This window comes from Eumetopias jubatus, unplaced genomic scaffold (genome assembly GCF_037043125.1).
Source record: "Eumetopias jubatus isolate StellerSeaLion01/CBP00866 unplaced genomic scaffold, mEumJub1_p1.0 scaffold_7, whole genome shotgun sequence".
NCBI lineage: Eukaryota > Metazoa > Chordata > Mammalia > Carnivora > Otariidae > Eumetopias > Eumetopias jubatus.
The window spans coordinates 112,468,413-112,480,722 of NW_028274813.1; the positions used below are offsets into that span (position 1 = coordinate 112,468,413).

At 59.8% G+C, this 12,310-nt stretch overlaps 1 protein-coding gene across 2 annotated transcripts in view; it reads right to left on the reverse strand.

Annotated features, from left to right (window-relative positions):
- Positions 1–174: 174 nt before the first annotated feature.
- HCN4 (hyperpolarization activated cyclic nucleotide gated potassium channel 4) overlaps positions 175–12,310 on the reverse strand; it is a 41,557-nt gene continuing 29,421 nt past the window's right edge. The window contains exons 3-10 of one of the 2 annotated variants that reach the window (XM_088025136.1): positions 7,904–8,065; positions 5,590–5,808; positions 2,554–2,700; positions 2,192–2,432; positions 1,735–1,899; positions 1,054–1,622; positions 770–897; positions 175–685 (exon numbers count right to left, since the gene is read on the reverse strand). In XM_088025136.1, the coding sequence (XP_087881262.1) occupies positions 175–685; positions 770–897; positions 1,054–1,622; positions 1,735–1,899; positions 2,192–2,432; positions 2,554–2,700; positions 5,590–5,808; positions 7,904–8,065 (2,142 nt within the window). Of the gene's footprint in view, positions 1,623–1,734; positions 1,900–2,191; positions 2,433–2,553; positions 2,701–5,589; positions 5,809–7,903; positions 8,066–12,310 lie in introns of both variants that reach the window. The other variant, XM_028100464.2, reaches the window with a different exon arrangement.

A 12,310-nucleotide genomic window follows, 5' to 3' on the forward strand; every position in this document is an offset into this window, starting at 1 on the left:
TATAGCTCTAAGAATACCTGGTTATTTTCTGCTGTCTTTTGTTTTTCTGGTGTGGGTTTTTTTTTTTTAATGATAATTATTATTGTTATTGGTATATCTCCTAATCACAGTTAAACCTGAAGGAAGAAAGAAGGGAGAAAAAAAGAAGAGAGAAGAGGGAGGGAGGGGACCCGCTCATAGATTGGACGGCAGTTTGGAGCGCACTGGCTCAGCCCTGGCCCCAGGTTCCCTCTGGGGGGCAGCAGTCAGAGGGGGCCCCCCAGAAGAGGCGGCTCTTGCCCCAAACAAAGAAAGAGGGGGTGGCAAAGAACCTGAGGATGTCTTCCGAGGCAGAGTGACATGCTGGCCGGGGAGGGCACCATAGGGCCTCCCCGGGGGACCGAGGCCCCCGCTGCCCCCGCTAGCGCCGCCAGCTCTGGGGACGATTGGGAAGGCGGCCACGGACTCCCCCGAGGAGTGCGGAGAGGCTCTGCGGAGAGTCTGCGCCCCGTCCTGGGGCAGGGCCGGCTGGGAGGCTGAGATGAGCTTGAGGTCCTGGGTGAGGCGGCCCGGGGTGAGCGGTGGCGTGCCCCGGCGCTGGGGGACCTGGGGGGCCGGGGGGCTGGAGGCGGGCGGCAGGAGCAAGGAACCGTGGGAGCCGGAGGCCCGAGGGGGGGCACTTGGGAAAGTTCTTGGGGGCCCGGGGCTGTGGCCCGGCGGGCTGAGACCTCCGCGGGGGGGAAAGGCTACGGGAGAAGCCCCCCCGGGGGCCCCCGCCACGAAGGACGGCAGCTCAGGTTGCCGCGGGGGCGTCTCTGGCGTACTTGGCGGGCCGGCGGCCAGCTCCCCGGGAGGCTGGCCCAGCTGCCCGGGGCTGGCCGACGGGGACCGGGAGGAGGGCGGGGGCGGCAGGAAGTGCTCCAGGAGTCCCAGGCCCCCCCGCGCCCCGGGCAGGGGGGGCGGCGGCTGGTTGGCCTGCGGCGAGCGGGCGCCGGGCTGCAGCGGCGTGAGCAGCGGAGAGTCGGACGAGGACAGGGAGCCGCCCAGCGCCTTGTGGAAGTGGCCGAAGCCGGCGGCCGCGGCGGCAGGGGCGGAGGCAGAGGGCGTGGGAGCCGGGGATGAGCCGCCGAGCCCGGGCGGCGGGGAGGAGCCGGACGAGGGCAGGAGCGGGCTCAGGCCGGCGGGCGCGGAGAAGCCGGCCAGCTGCTGGATGTGGAAGGAGGAGGAAGACGGCGTGTCCACCTGCGACGGGCTGCTGGCGGGCGAGGCGGAGCCCAGCGCCGACGGGATCAGGGACTGCAGCCGCTTCAGGTGCCTGGGCGTCTGCCCCGCCCCGAGGCCGCCTAGCCCGGGGCCGGGGGGAGGGCGGAAGATGGCGGCGGGCAGGCGGGGGTGGTGGGTGAGCGCGATGGCCACCGAGGTGGTGGCCGCGGCGGCCTGCAGCGGCGCCTGGATCAGCGGGGTCCAGATGACCGGCGTGGGCGTCGGGGTGGCCGAGGCGGCGGCCTGGACGCGGTGAGCGCAGTGGGCCATCTCGCGGTCATGCTGCACGATCTGCTGGATGATCTCGTTCTCCTGGTAGTTGAAGACGCCTGAGTTGAGGTCGTGCTGGACTTTGTGGAGGAGGATGGAGTTCTTCTTGCCTGGGCCACGGAACCAGAGCAGGGGCTCAGGCCGGAGCGGGAGGCGGGGTGGGGTGGGGTTGGGGGGTAGAGGGGGTCCCCCTCCCAGCTGCCGCCCTGCCCGGCCCCTCACCAATTCGGTCGAGGCGGTCCAGCGCCACCGTCTCGAAGGCCCGCCGCATCATGGGGTACTCCTCCAGCACCTCGTTGAAGTTGTCCACGCTCAGCGAGTAGAGGCGACAGTAGGTGTCGGCCCTCACGCTGGCCGTGCGCCGACCCCGAGTCAGCAAGCAGATCTCTGCCAGGACAGCGGGAGTGGGGAGGGGGAATCGAAGGGGCCTCCTGCTCGCCCCCTTACCTAGGTCCCCACTGTCTGGTGGGGAAGCTTGACGGTCACAAGGCCCCATCCCCAGCGGTGACCACGCTAGATGCCCCCAAGTGCATGCCAGGCTCTTTCCCGGCTCTGGCACCCCCACGCTGGGCCACAGACACCCACTTCTGGGCAGTGGGCACAAAGGGCCCCAAACTTCATCCTCGGTGTCTCTCCAGCCCATTCCCCTGTCCCCCTAGAGTTCCCTGAGCCACCTCACCTCCAAAGTAGGAGCCGTCTGCCAACTTGGTCTCCTTGTTGCCCTTGGTGAGCACACTGACCACGCCGTGCTGGATGAAGTACATCTTCTTGCCAATGGTGCCTTCACGGATGATGTAGTCCCCAGGCTGGAAGACCTCGAAGCGCAGCTTGGTCAGCATGGAGGTCACGAAGTTGGGGTCCGCATTGGCAAACAGAGGCATGGAGGCCACCAGCTTCCGGCAATTGAAGTTGATGATCTCCTGCTCCCCAGACAGGGTGCATGGGCAGAGAGGGAGGAGGTGAGAGAGCTGCCCAGTGGGAGGCAAGTTCCCCTCCCCGCCGCCGCCCACCCCCCCCCCCCCCCGCCCGCCGCCAGCTCACCTCCCTCAGCGGCTCGCTCAGCTCGCCCAGGATGCTCTCCTCGTCGAACATCTTGCCCTGGTAGCGGTGCTCATAGTAGTCGTGGATGCGCTGCCGTGTGTCGGGCGGGAGCTTGTGGAAGGACATGTACTGCTCCACCTGCTTGTACTGAGTGCAGGGAGAGAGGGAGAGGGCGTCAGCTCCCGAGGGCCTCGGCCCTGCTGGTGACCAGAGCTGGCCCGGATCCTGTGGGCCTTCTTGGCCCAGCCTGGCTCCCCGACGCTGAGATCCTTGGTGTGGGTGTGCCCCCAAACCATGGCCCCGACTCCCAGCTGCTTGGGGCAGGGGAGGGGCTCCATCAGAGTGCTCAGGGCCCTGGAGATGGCCGGGGATGATAGGGGCTGTCCAAAGCCCCGTTCCAGGCCAACCGACCAGGAGCCCATCAAGTTTCCTCTGCACATGGGTCTTTTCTGTGTCACACTGGATCAGAGAGGCCTCACTGGCCTTGGAGGAGCTCTTTGCCACCAGCAGTCACAGAGTCTGGGCAGCAGGGTTGGGCTGCAGTGGGTTAGGGGGGCCAGAGGCTGAAGTCAGGATGCCTGACCCATCATAGGCTGTGTATCCAAACATGGCCCCCCAGCTGGTTCCAAGTCATTTTGTTGAAGAGTGACGCTAGCCCACGGGAGGACCAGAGTAGAACAGGGTCCTTCATCAGAGGTTGGGGATAAGAGATTTGTAAGCCTAAGTGCCCAGGGCTCAAGCAGATATGAAATGCTCCCATCCACCCAGGGGTGAAGGGTGGGTGCTGCTCCAGCCGTCCCGGGACTGTGGGTGCAGAGTGGGGGTCCACAGGGGCACGCTAGGCAGAAACAGATTAGGCAAGAACAGAGTTTTCCCACACTGAGATGGAAGGGAAGTTCCTATATCCCGGGAACAAGCAGAAGAGGGGAGCCTGTTCTCACACATTGGTGCTCCCAAGAGGTGGGGACAGAGTGCGGCTGCAGACAGATGCCAGCAGGCAACCGAGGGCTGGGAGATGAAGTTTCTGTCGTTCTTCCAGCCAAACTGGCTCTGTCTGCTCGAGGTTGTGCCCAACCCCAGGAGACAGGGACTTCCCTGCTGGCTATGGGGACAGGGGCAGTCAGAACAGCTAGAGCTGTATTTTAGAGAATTCCCCACACCTGGAGCATCAATAATGGTGGGGAGGTAGGGTCTGGAGACGGGGCAGGAGCTGGAAGCTTATTGAAGTGATCCAGGCGAGAGCTAGTAGTGGGGACCAAGGGGAGGCAATACATTTCTGAGAGATTTATGGGTGAATCATATTGGAGAGCCATTAGCTAAAGAACGAAATAAAGACAATTCTCAAATGGAAAGTCACAAGCAGCTTGACTCTGCCCTCGAATGAACACTGGTGCTTTTTCTAAACTATCCCTGATTGTAGTCCCCCATCCTCATCCCACACGGAGCCCTGACCCTGGTCTCACACTGAGTCCTGACCTGGTCACAGGCTGGGCACTGACCCGGGCCCACACTGATCCCTCACCTGGCTCTGGACTAAGCCCTGGCCTTTATAACCTGACTCCTCTCCTCCTTCCCCTTTCCAGCCCCTCACTCCTAACCCAGGATCCTTTGTTCTAATGAGGCTGATTTCTTCCCCACCCATCTGCATACACCTTTGCTCATGCTCATCATGATGACCAGCCTAGAACTCTCTTCTACCTTCTCCTTCCTCTGCCTCCCCAAACTGCCCCTCCCACCCTGCCTTGGCCTTGCAGACTCTCCTGACCTTTCCTTTTGGCAGCATGGGACCTGGGCCTCCATGTCTTGGTCACCCCACCAAGGGACAGCACCTGGGGCAGGCAGGCAGCCAGTTAATCAATACACACTGAGTCCTGCTATGTGCTGGACACCGGGAATTCAATGGGGAGACAAAGACCTGGGTCCTGCCCTCACGGAGTCACAGCCTGGACGGGCAAGATGGACGCTAAACGACCACACAGAGGACGTAAATATGGCAGGAGTTCCGACTGTGGTGAAGGGGAATCAGAGGGCACCATAGGGTCACAGAAGGCTCACCAAGGTGAAGTGCAGGCTGAGAGGTGGAGAAGTGGTCGGGTGAAAAGGAAAGAGGAGAGTTCCAGGCTAGTGTCTGTGCCAAGGCCCTGTGGCAGGAGGACACGTGCTGGGGGGTGGGCAGGCCGGGCGAGGCTGGAATGGAGGGCTGTAGGCCCATGGCATGATCTGGGCATGAGAAGGGCAGGGGCCAGATTATGCCCCTTAAATGCCAGGCTGAGGAAACCCACCTTGGAGTCCCTCTGCATCTATGAGTAACGTGAAGACTCTGACGATTTTTAAGCAGGATGATATGATCAACTTTACATTTTTTAAGTGCCTACTCTAATCTGCCATGCAGAGCATGGCGTAGAAGGTGGCAGATGGAGCCCACTTAGCCAATAAATATTGACTGTCCTGCTCTGTGCTCACACAGTCTTGGCGGTTGGCACGTATTACTCACTCCTCATAAGCCCCATGATGTGACCCCTTCTACTTACTGTCTCCATCTTACAGATGAGCAAATGGGGCACAGAGATGGGAAGTAACATGCCCACGCTCCATGGACAGCCGGTTATATCATTTGGGCCCCACTGCCCAGGGAGAGCTAGAAGGACCAGCCAGAGGGGGAGGAGGAAAGCCGAGAGTGTGCAGTTACAGAAACCAAGCGCCGAGCCAGGAAGGGAGTGGTAACTGTCAAATACCACTGAGATGCTGAGCGAGCCATCGGCTTTAGCAGTGCAGAGGGCACTGGGGAGCTTCAATTCAACAGGCTGAGCCATGGATTCAGCAATCCTAAGCAACGTGGGGGTTTGTTTGTTTTAGGAACTTGTCCATGAAAAAGAGGCAGACAACAGAAAAATGAGCAGCCGAGGCCAGATGATGGTAGAGGACAGAACACGTCGGCCCCCCCCAGACCCACCGGCTGCCAGCCTGGTTTCCCTGGGGGTCACGGGACAGGTTCTCCTGAGACAGCCCAGGATGGACCACAACTTTCCGCCCTACCTTTTCCTGGTACTGGCGCCGGGAGGAGTCCAGGGACTGGATCAGGGCGGTGGCGTGGCCGATGAACATGGCATAGCAGGTGGCGCCCACAATCATGCTGAGCATGGTGAGCCAGACATCCGACATGCCCACAGGTGCCTGCCGTCCATACCCGATGCACAGCATGTGGCTCATGGCCTTGAAGAGGGCATAGGAATACTGCTTTCCCCAGGAGTTGTTCTGTGGACAGATTATGGGGTGGGTAGTGAATGGCCGCCCCCTCACTAGCAGCTAGAAAGGTCCCTGCCACCTCGCACCCCTCAACCTAACTTTTTCCCAGTGGCTGAGGCCAGGGAAGGCTTCCAGCCTTGCTGCTGGCTGAAAGCCTTGGGTGAGGGGCAGGAGGCCCATGCTGGCGACCTGTGGTGACAGCGGATCCCTGACTCAGGCCTTTCTCTTGCTCTGGGGGACACGGATCAGGCTAGAAGCCCCAGCAAAAGGAGGGTAGCCAGCCTCGCCCCCCTCTGACTTCTCAATCCCCATGGGGCCTCCTGGAGCCCCCACAAGCAGCCAAAGGCTCCAGGCTGAGCCACCCTGCTGTCCTCCACTTGCTGAAATAGCTCCATCCCCCCCCACCAAACTTCTACCAAGTGAAGCCCATTTCCCCACTGACCTCAATTATAAAACCAAATATGCTTCCCCTGGGGGGACAGGCTCTGGCAGACTGAGCCAAAAACACTGTCCTCATTTTGGGTGAGCAAAGTTGAAGCGCTGCAGAGCTAACTCGCCTCCTGGGTGAGCCCTGCCGGAATGGGTCCAGGGCTGAGGCCCTCCTAGTCTTCCCCCACCAGGAGCTGGACTGTGTGGAACAGACACTGCTTGGGGGCTGGAGGAGGGAGGAAGGGAGTGAGCGAGGCTCCTGGCTATTTTTGTCTCCAAAGCCAGTCAGTGTCTCAAGGAAGTCTCTGTGTGGGAACGCTGGGCGCAGAAGGGCCATCTCCTGAATTTAGTGCATGTGTGGGCCTGTCACCCTCACACAGAGGAAACTGTCCCCAAAGAGGAAGCTGCCAGATGAACCCCAGCATCTGCCACCTCTTCACTGTCTCCCTGTTCACACAGAGGATGTATTAGCAACTATGCACAGGACTTTGTGCAGGACCCACAGAACCGGTGCCCAGAGCCCCAAACCCTTCCATGGTAAGTAGGCCATTCCCAGCACCTGGAGAAAGGCCCAGGAGCTCCTAGCCATGTTCAACGTCACTCAGATGGTACCAGACAAAGCTGAGCTGGTCTGGTTGCTCTGGGCCCAGACCAGGTTGGGAGGTCAGGGGGGCTGATCCTGGGGTGCTGGCCCCAGCTCCCTGCCTGGGGACCTGGGGTGGCCCCCAGCTGTCTCTAGTCAGGGCCTGGGGCCTTACTGCTGAGCCTCTGGGGACTGGGAAATTCAATCCATATGGCCGATTCATTTACACTTAACTCATCAAAAGGCTGTTTTGTAAAGGCCTATCTGATGCTGAAAGATGCCTGGGGGGGGGGTCTCTTTCACCTCTTTCAAAGCTGGTTTCTCCTCCCCTAGGGCTCTGGGAATTTGCCCGCCAGCCCGAACCACACAGACAGGGAGGGAGAAGGAGGGAGGCAGGGTTCACCAGACCCTGAGAAATGGCCACAGGTCCAGGGGGTCCTCACCCCGCCTGGTACCCACTCTGTCCATGGGAGGTGCCCAGGGGTGGGGAGGGGGGCTCTGCGCTATGGCTTCCCAGCCCCCATTCCATCTTCCCTCCCCCACCACAGGGTTGGTGGTAGGGAGGTGGTAAGCCCTCCAGGCTCAGAAGGAGACAGTGTGTGTCTGAGGGGTGGGGACTGGGGGGCAGGGAAGGGAAGGGAAGGGGTGGGGGGGGACAGCCCCGCTCAGCTGCCTGAGCAGAAGGTGGCTAGCCCGGTCTAGGCGCTGCCAACAGTGCTCCTCACAGGTTTCTCTTCCTAGGCTTTTAGGGTTGGTCTGCCTCCCGGGAACGGAGGGAGGAGGGCAGGAGCCCCCAGCCCAGCTTTGCCACACTTGAAACCGCCTGAGAATGGCCAGGTCTTCGCTTCCTTGGGTGAAGTCAGGGCCAAATCCTGAGGCTACCGAAGAAGGCCACGTAGCAAGCGGGACACAGCCCAGGGCTCTGGGATGGACCTCTGTCGGTTAGAGCCACGTGCGCTCGGGCACCAAGCGGGCCCCTCGGGATCCCATGTGCTGGGGCTCAGGGGTCCCAGCTCGTGGCCCGCCTCTGCCCCTTCGTGCCCGGCCCTCCTCTCCCCAAGGTGCAGAGGGAGGGCGGAGCTGGGCGCTCACCACCATGTTGTTGATAGACACCCAGCAGTCGTCGGGGAAGTCCTGCAGCATGGGCACCAAGAACTGCAGGCAGCCGTCCCAGTGGCAGAGCAGGAGCATCATGCCGATGAGGTTCACTATGCGCACCACGGCACTCGCCAGGTCGTAGGTCATGTGGAAGATCTGTAGGCAGAGGGAAGGAAACTGGCCTAGGTGGGCAGCTGGCTGGGAGAGGGCGTGGCCCCTGTGGCTGCTGGTGGGCACTGCCCCCCCGGGGATTTGGCAGAGCAGCCGGCCTGGTGCAGGTGCAGGCGGGGGCAAGGGTGGGGAGGTGGCAGGAAGCTGGCCTGGAAGAGGCACAGAGCAAGCTGTGGGGCCCCAGAGGGACGCCTCCTGGGATTCATGCAGATGTGGGTTCTCCCCTGGGGAAGTCCAGCCCTCCAGGCCGGACACCTGAAGGGAGGGCACCTGGAGCCCCCCGCAACCCCAGAGTGGGCAGAGAAGCTGCCTCATCAGCTTGCCTAGGCTGTGAAGACGACGGGAGAAGAGCCAGCCAGCGTGAGGCTCCTCAGGGGACCACGGTCTATCGTCATGCTAGGGCCACGGTGTTTCCCCAGCTCTGCCACTAGACACGGAGGACCTAGCAGCGGCAGTGGGCTCTGCTTAAGGCAGCCACGGAACCGAAGGGGAAGCAGCATGGACACAGGGGCTCCCAGTTCACACAGACCTTGATCCCAGGCCCACTTCTACCCAAACCCCAGCTGTGCGACCTTGAGCAAGTCCCTGAACCTCTCTGATTATGTTTCCTCATCTGGAAAATGGCAATAAAAATTCTTACCTGAGTGGACTGTCAAAGGGATTAAATTATACATATAAAGTGCTCACTACTATGGAAGTGTTCCACAAATTACGAACCATTATTAATTGATGGGTTGTTGTTAATAATTAATCTTTATGATTAGTTAATATGTAGTAGTAGTCATGCTCTCCTGTATCGCTTAATAAAGTACAGCCCTTCCAACCCCAGCCCAGCACCACCCATGCACCCCCACTCCTGTGGCTCCTAGTGGGAGGCTGAAGCCTGGCAGGGCAGGGCCAGGGTGGGCACACCCCAGCATCCCTGCCCCCCGCCACCCTCTTCCCAGAGCTGCTGCTTGGTCTGGTATCATCAGGGATCCCCATGCTGATGGGACAATGAAGGGACAGAGAGCTGGAAGGAAGTCTAGAGGGAGGTCTCTAGGAGCTCTGGTCTTGCCCTTGGCCTGGGAGACTCTGGGGTGGGATGGGGTAGACTTTGGTGGCTGGTGGTGGGATATTCTTTTTTTTTTTTTTTTTAAGATTTTTTTATTTATTTGACAGAGAGAGCGCAAGCAGAGGGAGAGAAAGGGAGAAGCAGGCTCCCTGCTGAGCAAGGAGCCTGATGTGGGACTCGATCCCAGGACCCTGGGATCATGACCTGGGCTGAAGGCAGCCGCTTAACCGACTGAGCCACCCAGGTGTCCCTGGTGGCGGGATATTCTGATACTAGTGACTTGGTTTCCCCTTCTGAAATGTGGGCTTAGTTTGGGGCTAGGTTCTGAAAAGCCAAACATGAATACTGCTTGTCGATCACCCCCAGGGGCGCGCCCACCTGCGGCCCCCTTACTAGCACGACTGCATGTTCCAGCCGAAAGGCGGTGGAGTCTTTTCAGGATGAAGCAGACCCTGGAGAGGTTCATGGAGGATGGTGCTCCATCACCCCCACGGCCCCCGTGACAGAGGGACAATAACACCGCATCTGAGTGTGGGCACGTGGGCCCACAGCCGTAGTCCCATTTAAACTCACAACAAGCCTTTGCTAAAAATATTCATAATCCATTTTCCACCAAGGCTTGGAGAAGGAAAGGCACTGGCCACTGTCATGGTGGCAGTGGGAAAGGCACGTCCGAGCCTGCAGATTATCAGACTGGCCCAGTGAGGGAAGGACAGTTTTCAGGAGTTCTGTCTTGCAGATGGAACAACTCAAACCCAAAGTGGCTGAGCGATGTGGCTGGATTCACACGGCAAGGGGACCCAGGGCCAGCCCGAACTCCCCAGCATCTCGCCTCCATAAGCCCCGTGCTGTGAGCGTGTGGGCTTCCCGCCGAACTGCTGCATCAGTGTAAGGGCGGGGGGCACAAGAGACCGGGCAGGGCAGTACGGGCCCGGGGCCCGCGTCTAGGAGGCAGAGCACGCCCGAGCATGACAGCAGTGCCTCCGTCTGTCCGTCCACAGCCAGCCTTGCCCTGGAGCCTGGATCCCAAGCCCAGGAAGCTCCTCAGCCTCTCCCCACCATCCCCAGCAGCTCCTGAGTACCAGCACCCCAACTGCGGCTCTGAGGGGAGATCTCACTTCTGGCTCCTCACTGCTTAGGTGGACATCACAGCTCTATGACCTTGGGCAAGTCACTAACCTTCCCAAGTCTCGGTTGACCAGGAGGCCGCCAGCTCCCCAGACTCAGAGGATGGGGAAGGCAAGTGATGTGGGACCATCCAGTCTCAGAGATGGCCAGCCCTCACGTCCTACCACATCTCAGCCTCCCCTCAGCTAAGACAAGCTAGACATCTGCCCCCCATTTCTCGAGGTTGCTGGAGAAATTAAACTGGCTAAGATAGTCCTCTGGGCCCCAAACACATGGGCAGGGTCACTATTACAAAGCTCCCTCATTTCCCAGCTGCTATGGACTGAATGTTTGTGTCCCCCCAAATTCATATGTTGAAGCCCGAGCCCCCATGGTGATGGCATTAGGAGTTGGGGCCTTTAGGGGGTGATGAGGTCATGAGGGGTGGAGCCCCCATGAATGGGGTCTGTGCCCGAAGAAGAGACACAAGGAGGATTTCTCTCTGCCATGTGAGGGCAGAGCAAGAAGGTGGCCATCCACAAACGAGGACGAGGGCCTCAGGCAGAAGCCGACCGTGCCGGCACCCCGATTTGTCCTCCCAGCCTCCAGAACTGCGAGAAATAAATGTTTGTTTTTTAAGCCCCCAGGTCTGCCGTATTCTGTTCTAATAGCCCAAGCTGGACAGCGCTTATAGTGTCTAGGATGGAGAGTACCATGCAGTATGCTACTCTACAGTACAGAGTGTATGTTACAGTACTAGAGCTGCAGGTAGCCTCAGACCCCTTTTAGAAGGCATCCCTGCCTGGGACAGCTCACGGAGACCGCCCCTCTGCATGAATCACTCCAGGCCTTAGAAACAGAGGTATCCGGGTTGGTATATTTTTATGCAGTACCTGCTTTTCTTTGGGTATCGCCTATGTTTTTTGTTCCTCCGTAGCTCATCTTCCTCCAGGATCAGGTCCTTGTCTAGTTTTGCCTTTATCATGACCTCAGCAATGAATGGGGCAGAGCATGTGGTAGGGGCTCAGGAACTGTGAAGTGCTTCGTGACAGAGGGAAAGGGGAAGGTGACGAGGACCGGGATGGGGATGATGGCGATGATGCAGATCAGGGCCGCCACGAGTGTACATGGTGGCATTTGGAAAAGGCCCCACTCTAGGCAGGCGCAGCCAACAGGGACTCTGCCTCTGCCTTCGTGGGAAGAAAAAGGTGACTCTTCCTACAGGTGGGCACAGACTCATGAGTCCTGCAGAGCATGGTGGTGGTGGTGGTGCCCGGTGCTGGGCTGAAGAAGCGGGCGGATGCTGGAAGGGGGCCCGGTGGAGGTGGGGAGGGGTGGGAGGGTGGGAGTTTTTGGTGGTGGGGAGGGGTGCTGTGGCTGGCAAAGCCAAAGGCACCGACATGGTGAAATACAAACTTCCTGCCAAGAGCTGGTGGGGGTGGGGCACATCCATCCAGGCTCGGCGGTACCCCAGGTGGTGAGGACATGCACCCCAGCCCGAACGCTACGGCACCCAGGTATGGTTGCTGAGAGTAAAGCTGGTCGTTGCCGGGAGAGACAGCTAAACACTTGCGTGTCCCCGCCGTGGGCAGGGGCCGCAGGCCGCCTGCAAGTCAGCTGCACTGCACAAATATTTATCTTGCTCTTTATACTCATTAAAAGCCCCTTTTATGATGTTGGTTCTGACTGTGGGGGTTGAGTACCTTCATTTCCAGCCCCGTAAGGCTCGCTGGGCGGGCAGCCTGGGCGCCTCGCTCTCTGTGCCCTGCATGGCCCTCGCTGGGGCGGGGGGGGGGGAGGGGGGGCGGTGCTCCACAGCTTCCAGGCCACGGTGCGGAGACAGAGTGACACGTTTTCTACCTCGGCCAAGCATCTTCTCTGCTCTGAGCCTCTTTCCTCATCTGTGTAATGGGTCAATAACTGCCAGCTCCCAGGGCTGTCTTGGGGATCAGGAGAGATGATGTCCACAGCTGGTATACAGTAGGTACTCAATGCATGTTGAGTTCCTTCCCTCTCTTCCCCAGCCTTCAAACAAAGAGTTCTTTTCTCAGGCCTGGGGAGAGACCAGA